The sequence below is a fragment of the Euprymna scolopes genome, chromosome 7 (genome assembly GCF_053919585.1).
Source record: "Euprymna scolopes isolate OS-2025 chromosome 7, ASM5391958v1, whole genome shotgun sequence".
Taxonomy (NCBI): Eukaryota; Metazoa; Mollusca; class Cephalopoda; order Sepiida; family Sepiolidae; genus Euprymna; species Euprymna scolopes.
Genome location: NC_136488.1, coordinates 135,320,133 through 135,345,132, shown reverse-complemented (window position 1 = coordinate 135,345,132; position 25,000 = coordinate 135,320,133). Strand labels below are relative to the sequence as shown.

Below are 25,000 nucleotides of genomic sequence, written 5' to 3'. Positions count from 1 at the left end.
CCCGCCCCCCCCCCCCGCTACCTCCGTCCTCATGAGATTCCATCATTTTAGGCGACAATACACTGAAAAACTTTGCGGAAAGAAGAAAAACAACAATTACGTTAATTTAAAATTTAGAGTGGGGAATCAGTTTCGCATATAAATTTAACGTGAAATGATTCCTCATTTTCGGGTCATCCTAGCGTTTTAAAGCAGATAACATTTTTGCTTTATGATATATAAATGATGTGCGTTTTGTTCGAGAAAGAGCTATATATATATATATTTTTAGTCGATTAAATTATCGATTTACGATCATACTAATCGGTGGTAAAACAATTTGGTTAACCACCCTTAAAAGCTAGAATGGCCCGGAAATCGGCAAATCGTTTTACGTTAAAGTTGTATACGAAATTGATTCCTCATTCCAAATTCGTAATTGTTTTTTGTTTTTCTTTTTTTTTGGGGGGGGGTATCGCTAAGTTTTTATTGGTGTTCATGGGCAATCGCCTATAAAACGTAGAATCTCATTAGGGGAGGCGATTTTACAAATTTAACAAAAAACAACTGCTATCTGAAAATTTGAGGTTTAATTGATAGTAATTGTTTCGCCAGTTGTTCATTCTAGCGGAATTCACCTTGGCATAATTCTGACAACCTAGGAGCTGCTTTGAACCATCAGATCCTTTTTTGTTGGGATGAAATATGGTTAGGTACGAAGTTAGGAGGTGCACAAGAAAGGGTCATTATCAACGGATGCATGAGGCGCACCTATCGTTCTCAGCTACTTTTAGTACCTAGCTAAAGCGTATCCTTTACAGACACTGATTCCCTCCACACACGCGCGCACGCGCACACACACACACATACTCTCTCTCTCTCTCTCTCTCTCTCTCTCTCTCTCTCTCTCTCTCTCTCTCTCTCTCTCTCTCTCTCTCTCGTTCCGGACTTTTGCCGCGCCTTGCTGCTGTGGGACGTAACTAAATAGCAACCGGGAGAGTTTAAAAGGAAGAGTTCTACAAAAGAAAATGTTTAAAGAGTGACACTGTCGCTCTGCTGTTTTAATGCCTAATTCTGCTAAAACATGTTTCTATAGCATGCGTTTTATTATTATTATTATTATTATTATTATTATTGTTATTATTATTATTATTATTATTATTATTATTATTATTATTATTATTATTGATTAATGTTAGATCTATTCTATCTAACTAGCTCTCTCTCTCTCTGCCTCTGTCTGTCTCTCTCTCTCTCTCTCTCTCTCTCTCTCTCTCTCTCTCTCTCTATATATATATATATATATATATATATATATATATATATATATATATATATATATATGACAATATATATATATATATATATGACAATATATATATATATATATATATGACAATATATATATATATATGACAATATATATATATATATATGACAATATATATATATATATGACAATATATATATATATATATGACAATATATATATTGTCATCCACATAAAGTACCGTTTCGCTGTTTCACAGCTCATCAGTGCGACTAGACAAGCAACTACCTCAAGCCAGGATTGAAACCCGACCGCCCATCTGACAGTCGGAGTTTCTAACCGTTGCGCTATTCGGCTATGAGGGCAGTAAATTAACAATGTTTTGAGAGAGAGAGAGAGAGAGAGAGAGAGAGAGAGAGAGAGAGAGAATCACCTATATCTAGTGAATGTCATTTCATTCATTTTTAGAATCGGAGGTATCTAAATTTCCACAATGAGATTCCACACATTTTTATTTACATCCTTTATATATAAGTAAATTAAACTAAATATAGTTTACATTACGACCCCTAACACCTTGTGTTCCAGAGTTCATAATGATTGGTTGACAGGTTTTAGAGTAAATTCTCTACATGGAAATATATAAATACATACACATGCCTAACTGTATACAAATGTGTATTTTTATGTTGAACTGTTAGGTTAATTGTGTGAAAATTTATTTTTGCTTTTGCAGCTCTTTTTGATGCGGTTGAACAGCAGGATTTGGACCAAGTGAAGTTTATCCTTGAAAACAACTGCCTCGATTTAAATAGGTCAGTCATTTTCTGCCGTCTTGCTTTTTACCATCTGCAAATATATTCAGTCACCACTTTTATCTAATGAGGTAATTTAAATTTATAATTAAATCAAAATAACACTCATGCCTGCATCACTTCGTTTTATGCAAATACTAGCTGTACGTACCCGGCGTTGCCCGGGAAGTTTTTTATTTTAGTTTTTGTTTCGCATTTTTCATTCTTTGTTTTAATAAATGGAGCAAACAATACGATAATATCATGATAATGTCATGAAAAGGTTGAGTAGTTATAACAGAGGCATTGTTACTATATTGATGACTAGCATGAGGTGGTGCCCGGCTTTGCCCGGGTGTAACATACGCTTAAATATGATATTTTAATTTGTCCAAATTTTGTATATATTATTATAAAGTCGTGATTTCAAAAGTAAAAAAAAAATGTATTTAGGTGCCATCAGCTAGAATCGAAACCGAAGCATCCAAAGCTGGTGGCGTAACCACTGCACCAACGTGACAGGCATATAAACCGATTAAAAGTTATAAATGAACTAAGATGAATGTACAAAATGTATAACGATTTTTTTTTTTTCAATTTTGACCCATTTTGAATCCTTAAAAACAATTTTTGGGTTTGTATTACTGTACACATAAATTCGAAAAAGTTGTCAAAAAACAAATATATAACAAATAAATGTTATCAAAAGCAAGATAAGTTACTTTTCTACCAAAATGGATATATTTTTCGTGTTTTTATTCAATGTAACATGTTTATTCAGCTCGAAAAACATACAGTGTTTACCGATGTATTCGAAAATTCAAGATGGCGTCTGATTCTCTCTTTAACACGGTAAGTTTGGGAAAAGGTGTTATAAATAAAAACCCAGATAAAATACTGTTAAAAACTCGCTCAATATATGTTACCGTGACATAGGTTGACATATATTCGGCGGGTTTTTAATATTTTGTATAGTGTTTTATTTATAACACCTTTTCCCAAACTTACCGTGTTAAAGAAAGAATCAGACGCCATCTTGAATTTTCGAATACATCGGTAAACACTGTATGTTTTTCGAGCTGAATAAATATGTTACATTGAATAAAAACACGAAAAATATATCCAGTTTGGTATAAAAGTAACTTATCTTGCCTTTGATAACATTTATTTGTTATATATTTGTTTTTTGACAACTTTTTCGAATCTATGTGTACAGTAATACAAACCCCAATTTTTACAGGAAAAAGATCCATAAAAAAACGGCCCATAAAAAATCACATCATTTGAGGCCCCTAGCACTGCTTTGCGACTTTTAGTTTCGGGGGAGATAGGGTTTGAAAATATGGAGACCGACAGACAGACAGACATATAGTCGTTTGTATATTAGATTTATTAACATATATACAAGATAACATCAAACACGTTCGTTCATTATGGCATGCTGTTAATATTGAAATCAAATGACTTTGTTCATGTGTTCCTACGCCAAAGGGTTACAATCCTTGCGCATAGGAAAGTAGTTCTATGATATCACTATATTCTTACTTCTATCTTTAATAAAAAGAAAATGGGGGAAAAAAAACAAATGAGATGTAATTTATTTATTAAAACCGAATAAAATAATAGGATAAATCATGTATTTCTGTAAACTTTATCTTGTAAACGGAATTAAAAATTGGCTGCTAAACGGAGTTCGAAGTGTTGAAGGTTTTGCAGCAGCAGTTTCAGATGTCATATTTCTGTCACTCAGCAAGGATCAAAAATGTCTCCTGATATCATGCTTAATGGTACAAAATGGTGCTTCACGGTCACCTGAAGATGATCTGAAATATATCATGCATACAGAACCAAGGATGGAATACTGCTGCCACATCTGGGCAGGAGCTGCTAAAAAGCGCCTATCCTGCCTTGACAGAGTACAAAATAGACTTTGTGGCTTAGTGGGGGATGCCCTTTTCTCTACCCTGCAACCTCTCTCTCACAGAAGAGACGTTGCGAGCCTATCCTTGTTTTATCGTTATTTCCATGGCAGGTGCTCGTCTGAACTCCAATCTCTGGTCCCCCCTCGCCAATATTTCACGAAAAACACCCGTCTAGCTGAATCCACTGTGAAAAATTTCCCCCACTCTATATCTGTGCCTAAATCAAAACGTGGATTCCATGAACAAAGCTTCTTTCTTAGAACTGCACGCCTGTGGAACTCTGTTCCGTCTGCCTGCTTCCCACCTGACTACAACTTGGATGTCTTCAAGTCCAACGTTAACAAATTCCTAATGAACCACCCTCTTAAATAAACACTTCATTAAATCTCCACACTAACGTACTGTACTTGCAATAACCCTTATCCCTGAGTGGCTTCCAGGCCTTGATAAGTGGTGACCACCGTTGTAAAAAAAAAAAAAAAAAGAACCTGGTAACATGCACCATGCCATATGGTTAACACGGGCAAACAGAATACTAAGAGCCTCTTAATGTTACGTTGTGTTTGTATATATCAGCATGTATATATTGTAGAGAACATATATCGAGAGAATGTGTATTGCTGTGTTGACATATATCTGGATACATTTTTAACAAGGGAGGGGGGACATTATTAACTGAGGCTGAGAGATACCAGTTCTTTGAATATATATAGAGGAGAGATACTTCACTTATGATGATGGGAACCGGACAGACAGTTCTTTCAAGATGATAGTCAAAACACGCTTTTTCCTTTTGGTGGAATGACGACAGAGGAAGACAACAGATTACAAATATAGATGATTCTTTATTCATACCAGCTGGATGATTGATGATGGTCAGGGATTCAAGCTTTTACGACTACATGGTCTCCTCTTCTCCTCTTCACCTCCCAGGGCATCAGCTCTAAGTCGCTCTCCAACTCTCGTCTTCAACTGTGACTGTCTAACTAACCTCAAACCCTGTTTTAATATATTGGGAATCTCCTTTCTTGATGACGTCAGAGGCATGGTCAAACAATGTGACTACCTCACGTTTCAAATTACACGTGCGCTTTGCACATGCATCTACACGCCTCTGGTAAGCAAAGAAATTCCTAAATTAATTGAAATAAATAGGTTATAAATATTTATAACCTATTTATTTCAAAATCTAACCTATGCGTTACTCATTATTTCTAAACTTGTATTGTCCATTCTTTTAACTGACATATTTAATATGCAGTTACTTCTAAAAGAATGAACAATCGACTGTATCTCTGAATTAAATATCTATTATCTTTTTCACGTTTGCCTACTGGGTTCGATTCTAACCTTTTCCAAATATCATTTTCAAACTTATCTAGTTTGCTCTTTTACTTACTGGGGTCTGTCCCTTTTTACATAACATTAATAATAGAGTAGATTGTTAAAGTATATGTATCATCATGGTTTCATGTCAAAGTTGGGACCCCTAAACATAAATCAATCATCAAAAAAATTGGCACTATTTTTTTATGTACTATAACAACTTTTAGGAACCATAATGAAGCTTAGAAGAACAGTTTGTATTTTTTTTCACTCCAGTCGTATTTCACGACCAGTTCTTGTTGTTGTATATGTTGATTGTTTTGAAACGTTGTGAAAAATCACACTCGAGATGAGAATAGTAGTCCGATGAATAATAATACAAATAAGCAATCCTCATCTAAAAAATTCAGAAACATTATATTCTTGTTCCTATTTCTTTTGTCATTTTTGCATTTTATTTATTTATTTTATTTTATTTTATTTTATTTATTTTATTTATTTATTTTATTTTATTTATTTATTTATTTATTTTATTTATTTATTTTATTTATTTATTTATTTTATTTATTGTATTTATTTATTTATTTTATTCATTTATTTTATTTATTTATTTTATTTTATTTATTTTATTTTATTTTATTCATTTATTTATTTTATTTATTTTATTTATTTATTTATTTTATTTTATTTATTTTATTTTATTTATTTATTTTATTTATTTATTTATTTATTTTATTTATTTAATTTATTTTATTTCATTTTATTCATTTATTTATTTTATTTATTTATTTTATTTTATTTATTTATTTATTTATTTTATTTATTTATTTTATTTATTTATTTTATTTATTTATTTATTTTATTAATTTATTTTTTTATTTATTTGTTTTATCTATTTATTTTATTTATTTATTTTATTTATTTATTTTATTTATTTATTTTATTTAATTATGTTTTTATTTTATTTATTTATTTATTTATTTTATTTATGTATTGTATTTATTTATTTATTTTATTTTATTTTATTTATTTATTTATTTATTTTGCTAGCGTTAATTCTGAAAACCTTTGCCCATTGGACATTGCTGTGATGACCAATAACATCCCAATGGCCAAATACTTGCTCAGCCATGGAGCAAAGGAAAATCCTTTTTGTAAGTTTTTTTTTTTTCTCCTACTCTTTTTATTTTTATTTCATCAGACACTTATATACAATTGCTTTTATAAAATTAGAATATTTGATATTTTATTGTTTGTGTCGCAGCAGATGTGCTGGGGCCCTTTCTCCAACACAAGCGTCGCCATGTTGAATATGTGTCAGCCATTATAATACGGGGTTGAAATGTATAAGGAAAAACAGACAATAATAAAGAAATGGCAATACTAGAGAAATGGTTGAATTTGCATACAAATACATACATTAATTTTTCACCGACAACGTTTGTGAAAGACAAACCGATGCTTGTGTAGATCGGTGATCTTTTAAACCAACGCATTTTAGGTGAAAATATTATGACGTACTTACATGTCATGTCGAAATTAGTATAAATTCCAAAAGTTAAGAAAACTGATCCAGTAGAAAAATAATTACAAGTAAAAATAGAATTTATCAAATTATCGAGTTTTATCGTATGCTTTAATGTTTTACTGTGCAACAGTTGTACTATAATTCAGTATGGCAAGCTGACTTATCTCCCTTGAGTTAAACTGACTTAAATTAAGGGCGCATTTTTAAGCACTGAATCTCAGAACATAATTATGAATGATTTGTGTGTGCGTGTGTTTGTTAAAAAATACATCCAGCACATTTGTTACTGTATCATGTTTTGCATTTTGTTTTTTGTTTTTTAATTTATACTAAATTCAACATAACACGTAATTATGTAATAATGTTTTCATCGGAAATGCATTGGTTTTAAAGATCACTAATCTACACAAGCACCGACAAATATCAAAGTGGCATAGAACATGAATAATATAGCAGACGTAATTACTAATGAAAGAATCTGAATAAACATGAATTACCAGGGTAAACGTATTATAGAGAATGCATTGGTTATTTAAAGCAAATATGATTTACTTTGTTATTATTTTAAAACTAGTCTGACGACAGATTCTGCTACCAGTAAAAAAAAAAAGTACATGCTGAAATAGCTATCTATCTAAGAGTCCTATCTCAACTACGACTAAATGCAAGACCTGAGACACAGCATCAGCAGTGTAAAAACCATTCAAATGAGGGCCTACATAGAACACAATGATCTACTAGTATATAATTACACTGTGCAACAAATTTCAGGTTTAAACAAAGTATATGCTAAATAAGACCTATTTCTGTGTAAGAAAAAAATCCTGATACTAAATCTGACCTTTATTTCTGTAGATTAAGCACCGATATCATGTACTATAAATCATATTTTATTATTAGTGGTTATGAATGAAAAACACAGAATTGTCAGTTTAAACAACATTTGATTTCTTAACCCTCGTCTTAAGTGTTAACCTCTTTTATTATATTCCAGCAGTTGTCTGCCAGCATTTCAAGGTTCCATTTTCCTTTTAAACCGTTTCTCCATCACTGAAATATCGTGATGGAATCTCTTGCCATGTTCATCACTAACATCACTAAGATTCTCCACAAAATTCTCGAAAATAGCAATCTTGAAAAAGAACTTTTTTTTTATACATAGGCATCACCACTTATCAGGGCCTAGAGGCCACTCGAGAATAAGAGTCACAGGGTATACAGTAGTCAATTGGAAAATATAGTAACCGTTAGTAATGGAAATTTGGTAAATTTGTTAAATTAAGTGGAACGACTCATCAAGAACTTGTTTCTGTTGGACTTGAAGACAACCATATTGTAGTCAGCTGGAAAGCAGGCACACGGAAGAGAGTTCCACGGGTGTGCAGTTCTAAGAAAGAAACTTTGTTCATGGAATCTACGTTTAGGTTTAGGCACAGACAAAGTGTGAGGGAAATTATTGATACTCTTTTCAGTTAGACTTTACCTAAATTGACAAAAAGAAGTCCAGAAATGGATTTTCCATACCATTGTGCATAAAAACTGGCCACAGATGTCTTGTACATATTTGAATTATAAATGACACAGTGTAAATATTGTTGTTTATAACTGCTTTGAAAGATCATTGAAATATTGCCTTCAATAAGTTTCCTGACTTTTTTTGTACAGGCATTTAGAATTGTCGTAGACTCTTAAAAATTCAGTATGTTATTGCTAGACATCATATAAGATGACTGACCAATTTTTATGATTTCAGGTTCAAATGATCAGCTACAGCAGGAACTGGAATACACTCTACTAAAGCTTGATTGTCACAGCTGGTGAATTTCAAAAATGTAATCTGGACGTGAGGACATTTTAGAAGAACGATATGCAATAAAATTTTGAGTTTTAATCTTGAAAAAAAATGCCACAGAAATGTATGGAATGCTTCAGACTGCTTTTGGAACATCTTGCATGAATCAAGCATCAGTTTTTGGAGTGGCATAAGAGATTCAAGGAAGTCTGTGAGGGATGATGAGAAATGTGGGAGGAGTAAGAAAATCAGTACACAAGAGTTGATTGGCCAAATAAAGAATTTCATGGATAAGGACCGTTGTATGTCTATAAAGACAATAAGTGCACAGTTTGATGTCAGTGTGGGAACTGTACACACAATTATTTGTGAGAAACTGAAGATGCTGAAGATTTGCGCAAAGTTTGTCCCAACTCCATCCTTGTCACAGACTATTTGACCAAGATGGGCATCAAGACAGTTCCTCACCCTCCCTATAGTCCAGACCTTGTGCCCTGTGACTTTTCGTTATTCCCTAAGCTCAAGGAAAACTTTAGAGGTTGTCGTTATGAGACAACTGAGGAGATGAAAGTAGCTGTGATGCGGGTCATTTACACGCTCACACAAGAGGACTTCCATGGGGCCTTCTAGAAATTGTTGGAACGGTACAACAAATGCATTGCAGCCGGAGGAGATTACTTCAAAGGGGACTAGAGTTTTGTGTACTATTAATAAAAGTGCTCATACAAAAAGTCCGGAAACTTATCGAAGGCACCTCGTATCTTGGTTCCACTTAATGCCTTAACTAACAAATTCAAGCATTGCTACAAATATAATTTGCTGATTCCTTTCTGTCCTCTGATGAGAAGAATAACAAGAATAGCATTCTTTGAAACTTTGCGTAATAAGGACTTTGTAAATTGTTTTTTTGTGTATTCAGTCAAACAATAAATTTTGATTGTAAACTTCAATTTACAGTTTTAAATTTTTTTCTCTTATTGCGTATTGAATACAGTTTTATATTTCTTTCTCTCTATTGTGTATTGAGCTTTTTAATTCGGTTGGGATTAAATTTTCTATATATAAATACTGTTATTTATATTAGTTTGAAGTTTGCCATTGCGTATATGAGGTAAACACTACATCCCTTTGTTTTCATTAATATATATATATATATATATATATATATATATATATATATATATATGCGTGTGTGTGTATATGTATATGTACATAATTGATATATAGTTTGCTTAAAGCATTGTATTGATAGGTATGTGGTAGAGATTTAGAAGGCTATCACAATGCGAGGAACGATATATAGTTGGTGTTGATAAGAGAAGACGAAAACAAGTGGCAATTTACAAATCAAAAAGTACATACATATATGTCTATATTCATATATTTATTCACTTATATTAAGTATAAATGTCTTACTTGTTATGTCTGTGACAGTATCCATTATACTTCAGGAAAAAAACTCCCCTTTTCAAATAGTGGATGTTACAGTTCGATTCAAAGCATGCCAGATGGAACGAAAGAAATGAATGCTATTTGATTATATTCATGTGTATTATATACTGTACTGTATTTTGTTACTATATATATATATATATATATAATATAATATAAAGCTGAATGTCTATGTGTGTGTGTGTGTGTGTGTGTGTGTGTGTGTGTGTGTGTGTGTGTGTGTGTGTGTGTGCGGTCACGAATAGGTTCCTATATGGTTGACTATTTTAAAAACTGATTACATATAATGATAGAAGATGTATTGGGACACAGGAATGGGTATGTTTGATCTGGCAGAACGGTGGTTAATTAAAATTGTGAGGTCTGCGTTCGCGCCTGGTCCACAAAGTATGGAAATAAAAAATTAAAAAATTAAAAAAAAAGTTTACAAGTGTTTTTGATATAGATGTACATAATACTTTGATAAGTATGTGTTAACTTAAATAGGGATGGTATAATAAAATTGTGGGGTCTGCGTTCGCACCTGGCCTCCATAGAATGGAAATAGGCACAAACTTTAATAAAGACTTTTCATATCTATCTGCATAAGTATACTTTGATAATTATGTTTCAGTTTGAAGAAATATGGTATAATAAAATAGGGTGTTCGTTCGCGCCTGACCTCCATAGAATGGAAATAAGTCACAAAGTTTAACAAGGTTTTTTAATATAGGTCCACAGAATATTGTGATAAGTGTTTCAGTGGCAACAGATATGGTATAATAAATTATGGGATTTATCTATTTTATTTTTACTTTCATCATATTTTGCTTTGGTTTTGATACCCCCAAATTCGACGCTATCTCTTTACAACCCTTCCTTTTCATAACCTATCATACTTTCATAAATCAGAGTCCATTTTCTGTAGGCTGTTTTTGAACCCAGTCAACGACGGGTACTTTTGCTTGTGTGTGTGTGTGTGTGTGTGTGTGTGTGTGTGTGTGTGTGTGTGTGTGTGTGTGTGTGTGTGTGTGTGTGTGTGTGTGTTGCTTTGGTTAAATATGTTTTTAGTTATATTTAACCCTTTGTGTATTACCACTCCTTTTTCTTGTTTTTCTCAATATATGTTAAATATAACAGAAGAGAATATATTAAAGAATAACAGTATAGCTACATTCTAAGATCCAAATATTTATTTTTCAGGCAAAACAGCTCCTCCAACATGTTAAAAGTTCGGTACATTTTTACAGATCCGTTTCATTATGCAGAAACAAATGTTTATTATTATGTCAATACCTTCTCTTTCCGTGCATATACTCTCCAGAAAAATTAGAAATTCTTTGCTTCGATAGAAAAAAAAAAAAGGCATGACAATATAATGTTATAAGAAGAAAAAAACTTTTATAGAAAACTCAACATCGTGTGTTTGTTCCGGCAGCCATCTTTGTTCATATTTTTTCTCCGGCAGAGATTAACCACCGTTCTGCCAGATCAAACATACCCATTTTTTGTTCTGGCAGCCATCTTTGTTCATATTTTTTCTTCTTGCAACATTATATTCTCATGCTTTTTGTCTATCTAAGCAAAGAATTTCTAATTTTCTGAAGAGTATATAGGGATGATATAACACCAAATAATAAAATAGATGCACTGATGAGAAAATTTTTTAAAAAATCGTTGTATTAAAAAAGTATCACTAAATTTTATCTAAAACCCTTTGTGTTTCAGTTCAACGACCTGAATATTGCGCACATATGCTTGATTCCCTGGTGGCAGACGCAGAAAGCAAAGTTGTTAATTTAATGGCTGCCGTCTTGAATGGATCGTCGGCTGGCAATAATGTCTCTTCTTTACATCAAAAAGTAATTATTTTCCTGTTTGTTTATCTTTTTTATTTAAAAACTAGACGACCCATGACCCGTTCAGTCGATAAGAGTTGTATGGATTATTAAATACGCTATTCTTTTTAACATTTGTTGGCGCAATATGTCGCCTAGTCTATTTATAAAGTTGCCAAAATTACATGACGTCATCGATTATCGAGCAATTATCTCTATCTCTCTCTCTCTCTCTCTCTCTCTCTCTCTATATATATATATATATATATATATATATATATATATATATATATATATATATTTCTTGATAATTATTTTATTTTTTGATATTCCTTGGCTTTTTGTCTAAGAACAAAGTGTAGTATCTGTTTTAGTACTACACTTCACTTTTTACTATTCACAGTCAGTGGAGTAGAAATCCTTCTAGATGAGACAACTTTTATTTTTGTGTCTATCCAGAGTGCCCCTTTTTTTGGAGAGTTGGATTTTTCCCACATTACACATTAAAAACCGACCTTGTGTCTTACTCAGCCCTCGTGGGGAGACAAGTAAATAGGAATAATTATTCGTTCTTACGCACTCCTCTCTCTCTCTCTCTCTCTCTCTCTCTCTCTCTCTCTCTCTCTCTCTCTCTCTCTCTCTCTCTCTCTGGATGATATAACAAATTAATTACGTCCTAAAGAGATAATGACCTTCACTTAAATGTCAGGTAACGTGGTCTGTTTAATCAGTGACTATATATATATATACATATATATATATATATATATATATATATATATATATATATATATATATATATATATATATATATATATCTTCTATAATATAAAGTTGAACGTCTGTGTGAGTGTCTGGTCACGAATTGGCTCCTATATGGTTGACTATTATAGAAAACTGATCACATATAATGATAGAAGATGTATCGAGACACAGGAACGTGTATGTTTGATCTGGCATAATGATGATTCATTCAAATTGTGGGGTCTGCGTACGCGCCTAGGCCACAAAGTATAGAAATAAAAAATTTAAAAATTTAAAAAAAAAACGTGTTTTTGATATAGATGTACATAATAATACTTTGATAAGTAAAGGTCAATCGGTCTTTTTTAATTTGGTTTAGTTTCATATATGCAAACATGTATAATATTTTATAATTTATTGATGTCATTTTCATTAGTATGCATATATAGTTAGAATTAATAAATTTACTAATTATTAAATATAACATTTTGATATAATATGCATAAATTAATAGCGAATGTTAGTACGAATACTTGGGTCTAGTAACTTTATTTTTGAAATTCAAAATGGCGTAATGGAAACATATTAAAGGTATTTGCAGCTTCTCTTCCAATCTTCGGATTTTAATCATATCAAATCACACTTCAATTCCTTTTGACGGATTGATTGTTGCTATTTCTTCTGATGAGTCAAGGGCATAATAGATTCATTGATTGATATAATAATTAAGTGATTGATTTTGCGCTACGAAACAGATACTGTAAAGAATTGTAAAGGTCAACTGAATTAAAGGAATAAATAATAAGATGGTCAACGTCATGAATTTTGGAATATAGTTTTTTGTAATTTATTCACTATATTGCTCTGCAATTACATTGAGCTTCTTAAATAAGGATTGGTATATATTATGAGAAAATATATTTCTACAGAAATATATATATATATATTATATATATATTATTATATATAATATATATATATCATTATATATATTATATATATATATATATCATTATATATTATAAATATATATATATATATATATATATATATATATATATATATATATATATATATATATATATAGTGTGTAAGTTATAAAATATATATGGCGATTAAGCTACACTGAATATTCTGCGTTTCATCCACTATGAAGAGTCCTAGAGTGGATGAAACGCAGAATATTCAGTGTAGCTTAATCGCTATATATATTTTATGACTTACTAACTAGCTCTACTTACGTATTGATCACTTTTGAAGTAAATACTTAAAGTTAACGCATAAATTTATACTTTCGTATATTAATTTTATGTGAGTAAATGAAGTAGTTATATATATATATATATATATATATATATGTATATATATATATATATATATATATATATATATATATATATATATATATATATATATATGTATATAAATCAACTTGTAGTATAAGAGTTTTATATACAGCATAATTACGTTGACACACTGGTTCTCGTTAGATCACCAAAGTTAAGCAACGTTGAGCCTGGTCAATGCAAAAAATGGGTGAAAAGTTCAGATGCTTGTAGGCTTGTCTCGCCATTATTTCCAGTCGTCTTGGACTTCTCCTTACCACTGGACTCGAGCAGTGTTCATGCAGGAGAGATGTGGTTGGAGATTGCGCAACCCTTGCCTCACAATTACACGGTGCACAGGGGGTATCTACTGCCTTTCGAGACTGGGCGAAGGCAACGGTATAAAGTTTTGCTTGGGTAGCAGGGGATTTTTGTTTGATCGTGTTTTGATTACCTTTTTTTAAACAAGATCTTCATAAGTGCAGTGAAAATGGGCTGCGGATCAAGAAATTCAACCTGGACACGTTCGAAAGGAGGAAAAGAAAACAAATAAGCCCGAAAGCAAACCACTTAAGGAGAAGTAAATTTCATACAAGAAAGATGAACGGCGTAAAGAATAAACAGTTTCTTTTTTTTTTTTTTTTTTTTTTTTTAAGGGTGGGGGGTCATTGCAAAATGTTACAATATGTAAACAGTGTTTGTTTCGTTTGTATTGGTTAACTGGAGACCTCATACTCGAGGTAAGAAGTACTTCTATTCTGCTTCTGGTAGCAAGACTTCAACTACAAGTCTATTCCGTCGTATGTTCCCAAAATGTGATAGTTTTGCAGACAAACCTATTTTATTTTAAGTTCTCTGTGTAATAAGATCATATCTTTCTGCGTAAAGAAACCCGAAAATCCTTTGCAGATAAATACACTTTGATTTATATATTTTACTACCTGGCAGCCCGGCGTTGCCCGATCATACAATACGCTTAAACATGATATTTTAATTTATGCAGATTGCGTATGTATTATTATAGACTCAATCCTCTATTGATCATTATATATTACGAGAAAGAATTTGCCCGGTGGACTAATTCGCAAAAAAAAAAAAAAAAAGTTTTTAAATAAAAAAAATAATAATGATAATGTCGTTCATCAAATTCCGTCTGTGTTTGTTTACAATATCACGTCAGCTGATATTTGGGCTTGATGATGAATGCCCTGGAAAAGTCACTTCCGATTAATGCTTAGTTTTAAAATATGCAAACGAAGAAATGAATTGCGGCGATTTTAAATGGTACCTGTTCTTTTATCGCAAATTGAACCCATTAATAAGAAAAAATTAAAATAAAATGGCGAGGTACACCCAGGTTTGAGTAGCTTTAGTATCATTCGATCTGTAGTTGAATGTTCTACCACTAAGTTATATCTCCAGATTATAATAAATCTATTTTTTAAGAAGAAATCGTTTGCCGGAATTTTGTTATTTTACTTGGTCGGTGTAACGTAAAATACTCCCCTGTAAAAATTATTTTTTTTTTTATCTATCAGAGAGAAAAAACTATTTTTAAGATCAGATTTTTACGATTTTCGATACTGTGCCTTTGATTGGTCTATGCTAATCCTAGCTAGAGTTCTCATTCACCATAATATCGTAAACACACCAGAGGTCGTTCTACTTAAGATTCCCAGATCAAACCGTTTTTTTATTAATAATGTGTGTGTGTGTGTGTGTGTGTGTGTGTGTGTGTGTGTGTGTGTGTGTGTGTGTGTGAGTGTGACTAATATAATATAGTGAGAGGACGATTCCAGTATTTTCCCCGATTCCGATACAATTACCGATTCCGAATCCGATTCTTTATAAATCTCTAAATATTTAACTATAAAAATGTTATTTTGTCCCGATTACCGTAAAAACACATTTTAAATGTGCTTACACTTTCTCAAACGTAAAAACACACTTGTGAGGGGATGATTTGGAGATTTTAGTCTTGCTGGAAGTTTAAATCAATAAATATTTATTATTTTATTATTACTACAAGCAGTGCAAGTTGTTTCTTAAACCAAAATCAAATAAAAAAAGATAATTTACGGAATCGGTTTTGGCATCGGAAAATGGGCTAAAAAATTTTCCGATACCGATTCCGATATTCCAAAAAGCTTCGATTTTCCGATTCCCGATATATATATATATATATATATATATATATATATATATATATATATATATATATATATATATATATATATACACACACTATTCAAGCACGGTAGTGTTTCAATATGTGGTTAAATGGCAGTTTTAGTCATTTAGAACTGCTTTAAAGCTTCACCACCCTCTCATTTTGCGATCAAATTTCAAACAATTATTACAGTTTATAGATCACCTTCTCAGCTATATTGTGAAAAAAAATAGTTCCGTTTTCGTTCAGTAAAACAAAGGTTATGATAAATTTACTGGTGTTCAAAATCGTAAAAATTCGTAAGAAGGTGAGCGACATTTTTTATGACTGGTTCTCATAGCAATCATGTCGCTTCAGCGACTAGTGTTGCTACTAATTCACTGCTGTCGCGAAAACAGAAGTAACAAGTGAGAGAGAATGAAAGCAGACGAGTGCCGTACATTGTTTTACGTACGTGCATGTTATGTTTCTGGGGGTAAAAAAAATAAGACTGAAATTAAACAAAGACCAAGTGAATTTACTGGAAGCCTAGAAAAATCATGGATTACAATAGAAAAATGCGAGCATGAAAAATAATCTGGTTAAGCTTAAACATGGAAAAGAAAAGAACAAGATATTCTAGTAAAAATATAAAAAATGTATAACTTAAAATATTGCAGCATTAAGATTTTTTGTATTCAATTTAACATTATGTAATCAATTGTTAATGCTGCAATAGTTTAAGTCATAAATTTATCATATTTTTTACTAGAATATCTTGTCCTTTTCTTTTCCATGTTTAAGCTTAACCATATTACTTTTCATGCTCGCATTTTTCTATATAGATTGTATGTAAAAAATAGAATCTTATTTAAAAAAAAATTGTTTTAATAGAATTTCATTGGCGACACAAAAAAATGTTAGTAAGTCTTTCTAGATGGCAGACCGCCCAGTTTTCGGACTTGATGGGGCCGAAAACAAGCAGGTTGATGGGGGTGAATTCTAGATCGGGAACAAAGAAAAACTGGGGTAGGGGAGTTGGAGGGGGTATATGATGTCACTCCAAAATGAAATCGATTGATGGGGTAGCTCAGGGACGGAAAGAAAACGAAGCTGAAGTGTGGCCATCTTGAAGGTTTCCTATCGCGGGAAGGGGCATTCACTCGGCTAGCTAGGAAACTAATCCTGACACAGGGCTTACTTTGTGCTCTGGGGTCCGACTCGACCTGAAACCATGCACGCCATGCTCAGGCGGAAAACACGAACTCTAACTTGGCATCTCTTTGTGCACGCAAGCTCATTCTTAACTATGTTCTATCCATAAAAGTCCAAAGGATTCGGATCTGGGGAACTAAAATGCCAAATGAAAAATGCTCCTTGGTTTTAAAATTTGGATATGAGTCTATTAGCACTTTTGAGACGCTTTTCGTTTACTTTGTGGAGCGTAAAATGACCTTTTACACATCACATACGACTTGCATCTAACGTCTTTGTGGACAACATTTCAGATAGGGGTATATGGTTCTCGCTCACTGCAAGAACTGTGACACCAAGCTCGAAAAGTGTGATTGAGACGTCAGCGTCCTCGAGAAAGGACACTCTAACCTGCAAAAAATGCCTGGCATTCCCCGGCAAGTGTGCCTCAACCGATTAGCAATAAAATAACCTCCGTTCTCAAAAAGAGAAGGTAAAGGCTGGGAGGGTGGACCTCCTAGAACTGCAGATAATCAGCATTACACTGCAATCAACAGGGACCAGGTCATTAAAAGAATGGTCTAATCTCTGTTGATTTAGGGAGTGGGTGAGGAACATTTCAGATGGGCTCTACTAACTTACTGTGTCGTTTTGTAATCGACTTCATGATTTTTTTTTTTTTTTAAGATTACCACTAATGGTGTGCTGTACTTGCTAACTAAGTCCCGATGTTCTAATGTTATAAAGACAGTCATTAAATCACGGCGTGAGTTTATTACGAGAGCTTGTGTTACTAAACTTGTCTTAGTCACTCGCAATAGCACGTGCTTGTTAGCTTTTTGTTTGTTTGTTTTTGTTTTGTTTTGTTTGTTTGTTTTTTCTTTGCCGCTATTTGTCATTACACAGAAATATCCAAGAAACAGAATGACATAAGTTCTATTAATAAAATAATTCTCATGTTTTTCTTTTTCGATTCGTATCCAGTTTCAATAATGAAAAGAATTTAAAGATAAGAAAAGAAATTCTGAGAATAATTAATTTAAAGTAGTTTTAAAAAAAAAAGAAAAAAAAGCGAATTATCTGTAACTAATTTCCCATGTTTGACGATATTTTTCATATGATTTTTTTTTTTTTTTTTTTTCAGGAAAACGAGAAACAACTTGCTCACTGGGAATTCCGACACAAATTACTCAAAAGAATGAGAACTGGTTATTGCTTAGCCCGTAAATATCTATTTTATTATTTTATGTATAAGAAGTTTTCATCTTTTCTTTTTTACATTTTATTTTAGTTTCATAAAATAGAAGCATCATTTTTGTAATAATTTATGAACTGTTAAAGCAAAACAGGTTTCACGTTGGTGTTGTTGTTGTTGTTGTTGTTGTTGTAATTATTATTGGCTCACAAGGAGCTTTCAAACAGGTCATCAAAGATCTCTTCTTGAAAACAGCCTGTGGAAGTTGAGTGACAACAAGTCTCCCCAGATTTCCAGTACTCCAGTCCTGGTGGAAATGCCACTGACCCGATTTAAAGAATGCTGGCTTTTTTTGATAGAATCTCTTCCTGAACTCCCTTAAAACCTCAACATATTATTTCTTATCGACTGTCAGTCCAGTGAGAACCCAGTACATGTAGATCATGCCCGTGCTGTCAAAAAAAGTGCTGTCAAAAAAAGTTAGCATCATTAAGTTTCTGGGTGGTCTTCTTGGGTCTGGGAGGACCAGTATGCTTCCACTGGAAACTTTGTCTCTTGGTCTCTTGGTCTCTGGATCATAGCAGTAGATCCAGCTTTCACCGCAGGTCACCAGAGCATCAAGAACTGTGGGACCTGAACTAATCAGCTCGACCATCTCCCTGCTGTCATGATCATGACAAAGTTTTTCTTTCTGATCTTCTCTGAGCACTCTTGGAACAAACTGTGCAAATCTTCCACATCTTCAGTTCATCGCCAATAATTGTGTGTACAGTTCCAACACTCACATCAAACTGTGCACTTAATTTTCTCTATAGACACACGACAGTCATTATCCATGAACTTTTTTTTTACTTTCTGTAGTTTTGTTTTTGAATTAGGTTAAATTCTGGACTAACACCTAAAATTTTATTGTACCCGACTTTTAAACTATTTTGCAGACATGCCACAATTGACCTTTTGTATTGAAAAAGAAATAAACCTGTCTGATCCTTTCAAATCTCACCGTATAAAATAATTTTCTTCATTTTTGTTAATAACATAATTTGTTGCAAATGGGGCAGTAATAAATGAGAAATGTTTTTTATTTATTTTTGTTTCCTTTTTTTTTTTTTTTTTTTTTGCGAAATTCAAATTAACTTTGTTTAAACTAATAACAAATGTTTGGATTTTTTTTCTTTCTTTAACTAATAATATTTTTTTTTTTTTCAAATCACCAATTGTGAATGAATAAATTTGCATACAAGCAATCCGATAATAAACAATAAGATGGCGTTATTATATAAATCACGTAAATTGTAGATCAAGTATTTTTTAACTGGGAAAATAAAAATAAATACTTCTGCAGTTTACGGAACGTGCTGACATAACGTTATTATCTAGAAATACATTCTTAACATAGGGAGGGGGTGGATCTAGATTGAAACAAAATCTCAGTAGTCGAATCAAATTGTTACCCATTCTAAAACAAAATGGCGACTCCCATCTCGCGAGTCATATAATTTGATTTTCTTGGTAAAAAAGAATTACTTGATCAGTTTACGTAATTTTTGGAAATATAATATCTTCATTCTTTGACGTGTACGTACATCATAAAGATTTGTCTGTATTTGATGTATTTTTATTATTTATTAAAGTCGAATTCTAAATAAGAATCAAGAGAACATATGATAAGTATTGCTCAATGTTTGACATGTTTTTTTTATATTACAGGTTCTCCTGATTGTCCCAGTAATGTCACTTTAAGTGTTTCAAGTAGTTCTTCATTGTTAGTGGACTTTGATGAGCCGCTCAACCACAATGGCGCCGTTGTCACTAGTTATAAAGGTTAGTTCTTTATTGAAATACTTTTTGTTTACAACAATACGACAAGTAGGTTAGCTCAAAAACTCAAACCTTTCAGATATGCGAGTTCTACACTTTAATTTTTTTTTTCTTTTTGATAAGAAAACACAGATTTTCAATTAAATCTTATGAATATGAGATATTGACATCTCTAAAATCCAAACTTCTCTCATATGTGAATTCTATGCTTTGTTTTTGTTTTTGTTTTTGTGAGAAATTGACAGAAATCTGTTTTTCTTTTTAATAAGAAAAGGCTGATTTCTGCAAAGTCGCTAGAGCTTTACCTCATTATTTTTTAGTTGCTATTTGGCTGGAATTTATTTCTCTGTTAATATCTTCCTCTCTCTCTCTCTCTCTCTCTCTCTCTCTCTCTCTCTCTCTCTCTCTCTCTCTTAATCTTTCTTTCATGTTCCTTTTTCTATCTCTACATCTTGTCTTACTTATATTTACCTACTTGGCCTTTTGGGCAAGATCAAAGTGTAGTATCTGTTCTTCAGATGCTGCACTTCTATTTCTTGTTCTCTTTCAGTGGAGGAGAAATCCTTCACGACTGAGACAATTTTTATTTTTGTACCTTTTCTCCACGTTAAAAAACGACCCTGGTGTCTAACTCTGTCCCGTGGGGAGGCATAGTAAATAGGTACATCTTGTCTTACTTAGCTTTCCTTTTCCTTCTTATGACAGTTCTCTCTAAAAACTGAAAATGTTAATTTTGCCGTGAAGACAAGCGATCCCTGAAAGGGGACAGACGACTTGTTTCTCTCTCCACTCTCTCCCTCTCTCTCTCTCTTTCTCTCTCTCTCTCTCTCTCTCTCTCTCTCTCTCTCTCTGGCACATGATGTCCACGTTGTTTTCAAATGAAGATACTTTAAAAAGGAGATAATACCTTCGAAATATTAGAAAAACTGTAACAAAATGTAACATGCTATTGGTCGAAGATGAAACCGTAAGAAAAAAAAATTTTTTCAGTTCACCTTTGCATTGCTGCAACTTTCTAAAAATCAAAACTTATTAATATCTTAGTGAATCCCTCGATGGAGGCTTCCTTTCTTGGGCAATTGCCCTTGACATATCAAAGGCCTTTGATAGGGTATGACATAAAGGTCTACTCCACAAAATCCCCAGCTATGGTATAGCTGGAAATGTCTTCTCAATTATTACATCTGATAGATTCACAAGAGTAGTAGTTGATAGGCAGAAATCAGAAGCTCACAGTATTAATGCTGGAGTCCCTCAGGGGTCCATCCTGGGTCCAACTCTTTTCCTGATCTGCATAAATGATCTCCCAAATCACATCCTAAGATCATTTGTAGACATTTATGCTGATGACAAATCAAAGGCCATAAATGACCAAGTTCTTTCTGATTCTTTCTCCTCTGATCTTGATCACGAAGTGCAATGGGGAAAGAGGTGGCTGGTTAATTTTAATGCATCTAAAACCAATCATCAACGCTGATCCTCATTTGGCATCACTCGAAATGAATGGCCCTCGTCTTGGGGGGCTCCATGTTTTGACAAGCTTCTATGTCTGACCTTTACTCCTGATCTGAGATGGAACACGGACATCAAATCTGTTACTAAGGCTGCTAGAAATATGGTGGGATCGTTCTACCTCTCTAGTAGATATCTCACTGCTGATGCAATTCTTTACCTGTATAGGAACCAAGTAAGTCCAAGGATGGAGTACTGTTGCCACATTTGGGCAGGAGCTGCTAGAAGCAGCTTATCCTGCCTTAACAGAGTTCAAAATAGACTTCATAGTCTGGTGGAGGATGCCCTTTTCTCTTCTTTGTAACCTCTTTCCCACAGAAGAGACGTTGCAGGCCTGTCTCTGCTTTATCATTATTTTCATGGCAAGTGCTCGTCTGAGCTCCAATCTATGGCCCCTTTGGCCTGACTTTCACGAAAAGCACTCATCTAGCTGAAACCACTATCAATAATTTCCCACACTCTTTATCTGTGCCTAAACCTAAACGTAGATTCCATGTACAAAGCTTCCTTTTTAGAACTGCACGCCTGTGGAACTCTGTTCTGTTTTCCTGCTTTCCAACTGACTACAATATGGTTGTCTTCAAGTCCAATATGAACAAATTTTTGATGAGCCATTCTCCTTAAGTTATCCAATTTACCAAATTTCCACTACTAACGATTAATACATGTTCCCCTTGACCACTGTACACACTCATTGACCCTTATTCTCGAGTGGCCTCTGAGCCTTGATAAGTGGTGACTCCTTTGTAAAAAAAAATTTTTTTTTTTAAACTTGATATACATTTGAATTGATTTTAAGTTTGTTTTTTAATTTCTTGTTTGTTTTTTTTTTTTTAGTTGAATGGAGTAAGTCCAGCGATTTTCTCACGTTGGAAGGAGAATCGTACGTGGAGGATTTAAACAATTTACAATTTGAAATCACAGGCCTTGACAAAGATAGTTTGTATTACGTGCAAGTATGTGCCCGTAACATGAAAGGTTACGGAGCCTATTCGCCCACCAATCCTTCGTGTGCCCAGCCTTCAAGTAAGTACTAAAAGAAAGTGGACTATGTATAGATACAGCACTCCAATTTTATTAGCAGCTGAAAGGAAGAAGTTTAGCATGGCACTATATTTGATTTCACTTAAATGCCTTCTAAAATGTAAATAAAACATTTATTTTCAATATCATTTGATCTCAGAATGAACAACATTTTCTTTTCCATTATTTGTTTTGTTTTGGGTTTTTTTTGGGGGTTTTTTTTTTTTTGTTTATAAGAAAAAAATATAAATATGCCAGTAATACCTACTTGGCATAATCCAAGAGTAAAAGAAAAAATGCTCTGGGGAATACTCTGATGAACTACAAGCACCTGTACCCCCTCGACGTGAATACCCCCAACAAACCCGACAAGCAGCTAAATCCCACCCCATCACAGTAGAGATCCCTAGGTGTAAAAAATCCTTCTACTCCTATAGTTTCTTCCCCAGAATTGCTAGACTTTGGAACTCTCTTCCAGGTTTCTGCTTTCCCAACTCTACTGGCATGCAGAAGTTCAAGTGTAATGTGAACAAACATCTTGCTATTCATCTCTATTCATCGTATCCTTGCAACCTATGTCCCCAATAGTAGCGCCCTACTTCAAAGTGGCACTGTACCTTGTTTGCGATGAAAATTGAATAATATATATATATATATATATATATATATATATATATATATATATATATATATATATATATATTGTCTTTCGTAAAGATTGAAACTTCGATCTCGAGAGGACTGTCACTTAGAACTAATTGTAAATCAATTTCATAAAATATTCAGGTCAAAATTCCACAAAGATTCTCAAGTTTGATATAAATATTTACAGAGTTCAAAAAGATTCACGTGAAGAAGGTCGGAGAGTGCAGCTTATTTTTCCTTGCATGCCTTTGAAGTGTTGTATACGGGGGAGTATATATTATATACGTGTGTCTAAACGCGTGCATCGTCTAATGGTATAAAATGTTCTACTGAATGTATGAATACTGAGAGTATATACAATCATCTATATGACGTGTTCGTCTAATCTAGTTTTTCTATCGTTCGTGGAATTGATGTGCGTATAACACTTACGACAGTGTTGATATATTAACAGATACAGTTTAACAACGGACGTGTAACATTTACAATAGAAAGGAACAAATAACACTTCTCTAGGGTTGTAACATAAGACCAATCGAAGAAATATATCTAGTCCGTCTTTAATCTTGTTTGACAGATCCTCGGAAAGGCTGCAAAGAAAATTCATCCCAATGAATCAACAAATCTCGGTTTGTCTTTTCAGCAACTTTATTTACCGATGTTTCCTCTTTGGAAAGCTGTCACTGATCCTAGACTAATGCATTCTGATCTCATCTACTAGGAGCCATCACAATCCATGGATCGTCTTTCTCACTCTCTCGACTTCGACTGCTCTCTCTCTCCCTCTCTCTCTCTCTCTCTCTCTCTCTCTCTCTCTCTCTCTCTCTCTCTCTCTCTCTCACTTCCGATTCTTGACTAAACAATGATATGTTTTTTCAAGCTCTACCCTACGTCTACATCACTTTAAGTGACCTCTATATAAATCTACGTCAAACTCTAGATGTCAACCTATTTTTAAATTATTGTTTGTGTCCTAACATTCTTTTCTATTAAAACATTTTAACATGAATAATTTTTTATCTAGAAATATTTATTTCGCTATGACAACATTCTATTTTTACAACTATTATAACGATCATAATAAACGCCAACTAGCATACCTTCGGCATTGCTCTAACAGAAGCATGTGGTCATATGACAGGTTCCCATTTCTTTTACACAGTCCTTTGCATTATTGTTGTATTTTGCAAGATCTTTCAAGCTGCATCGGTTAGGCATTAAAGGGCAAACAAGTCAGTTTTGCATCTAATGGTCCTTCGCAAATGGTCGGATCAGTTTTGTAGACCTATATGATAGATCCATTCCTGTTCTCAGACGGTTGAGTGTTTTTCACTGGGTGAGATGCTAGACTGGGATATTTTCATGTTAGTAGGGGGGGCGGTTCTATAGCCGCCTGGTCCAAAGCTGTAGTCTGGTCTTTTCCTGAGATGTTGTTAGGGGTTCGACATGGCTTAAGAAGCTTCTCTTTGACTTATTTCAAGGTAACATGCTGGCTCCACGACATCATATGAC

General features: G+C 33.1%; 1 protein-coding gene across 3 annotated transcripts in view; it reads left to right on the top strand.

Moving 5' to 3' along the window:
- LOC145279984 (ankyrin repeat and fibronectin type-III domain-containing protein 1-like) overlaps positions 1-25,000 on the top strand; it is a 529,276-nt gene that overhangs the window by 472,837 nt on the left and 31,439 nt on the right. For all 3 annotated transcript variants that reach the window (XM_080131579.1, XM_080131580.1, XM_080131581.1), the window contains 6 exons: positions 1,986-2,064; positions 6,342-6,445; positions 11,771-11,904; positions 18,437-18,515; positions 20,198-20,311; positions 22,658-22,846. In XM_080131579.1, coding sequence (XP_079987705.1) covers positions 1,986-2,064; positions 6,342-6,445; positions 11,771-11,904; positions 18,437-18,515; positions 20,198-20,311; positions 22,658-22,846 — 699 coding nt within the window. The remainder of the gene's footprint in view (positions 1-1,985; positions 2,065-6,341; positions 6,446-11,770; positions 11,905-18,436; positions 18,516-20,197; positions 20,312-22,657; positions 22,847-25,000) is intronic.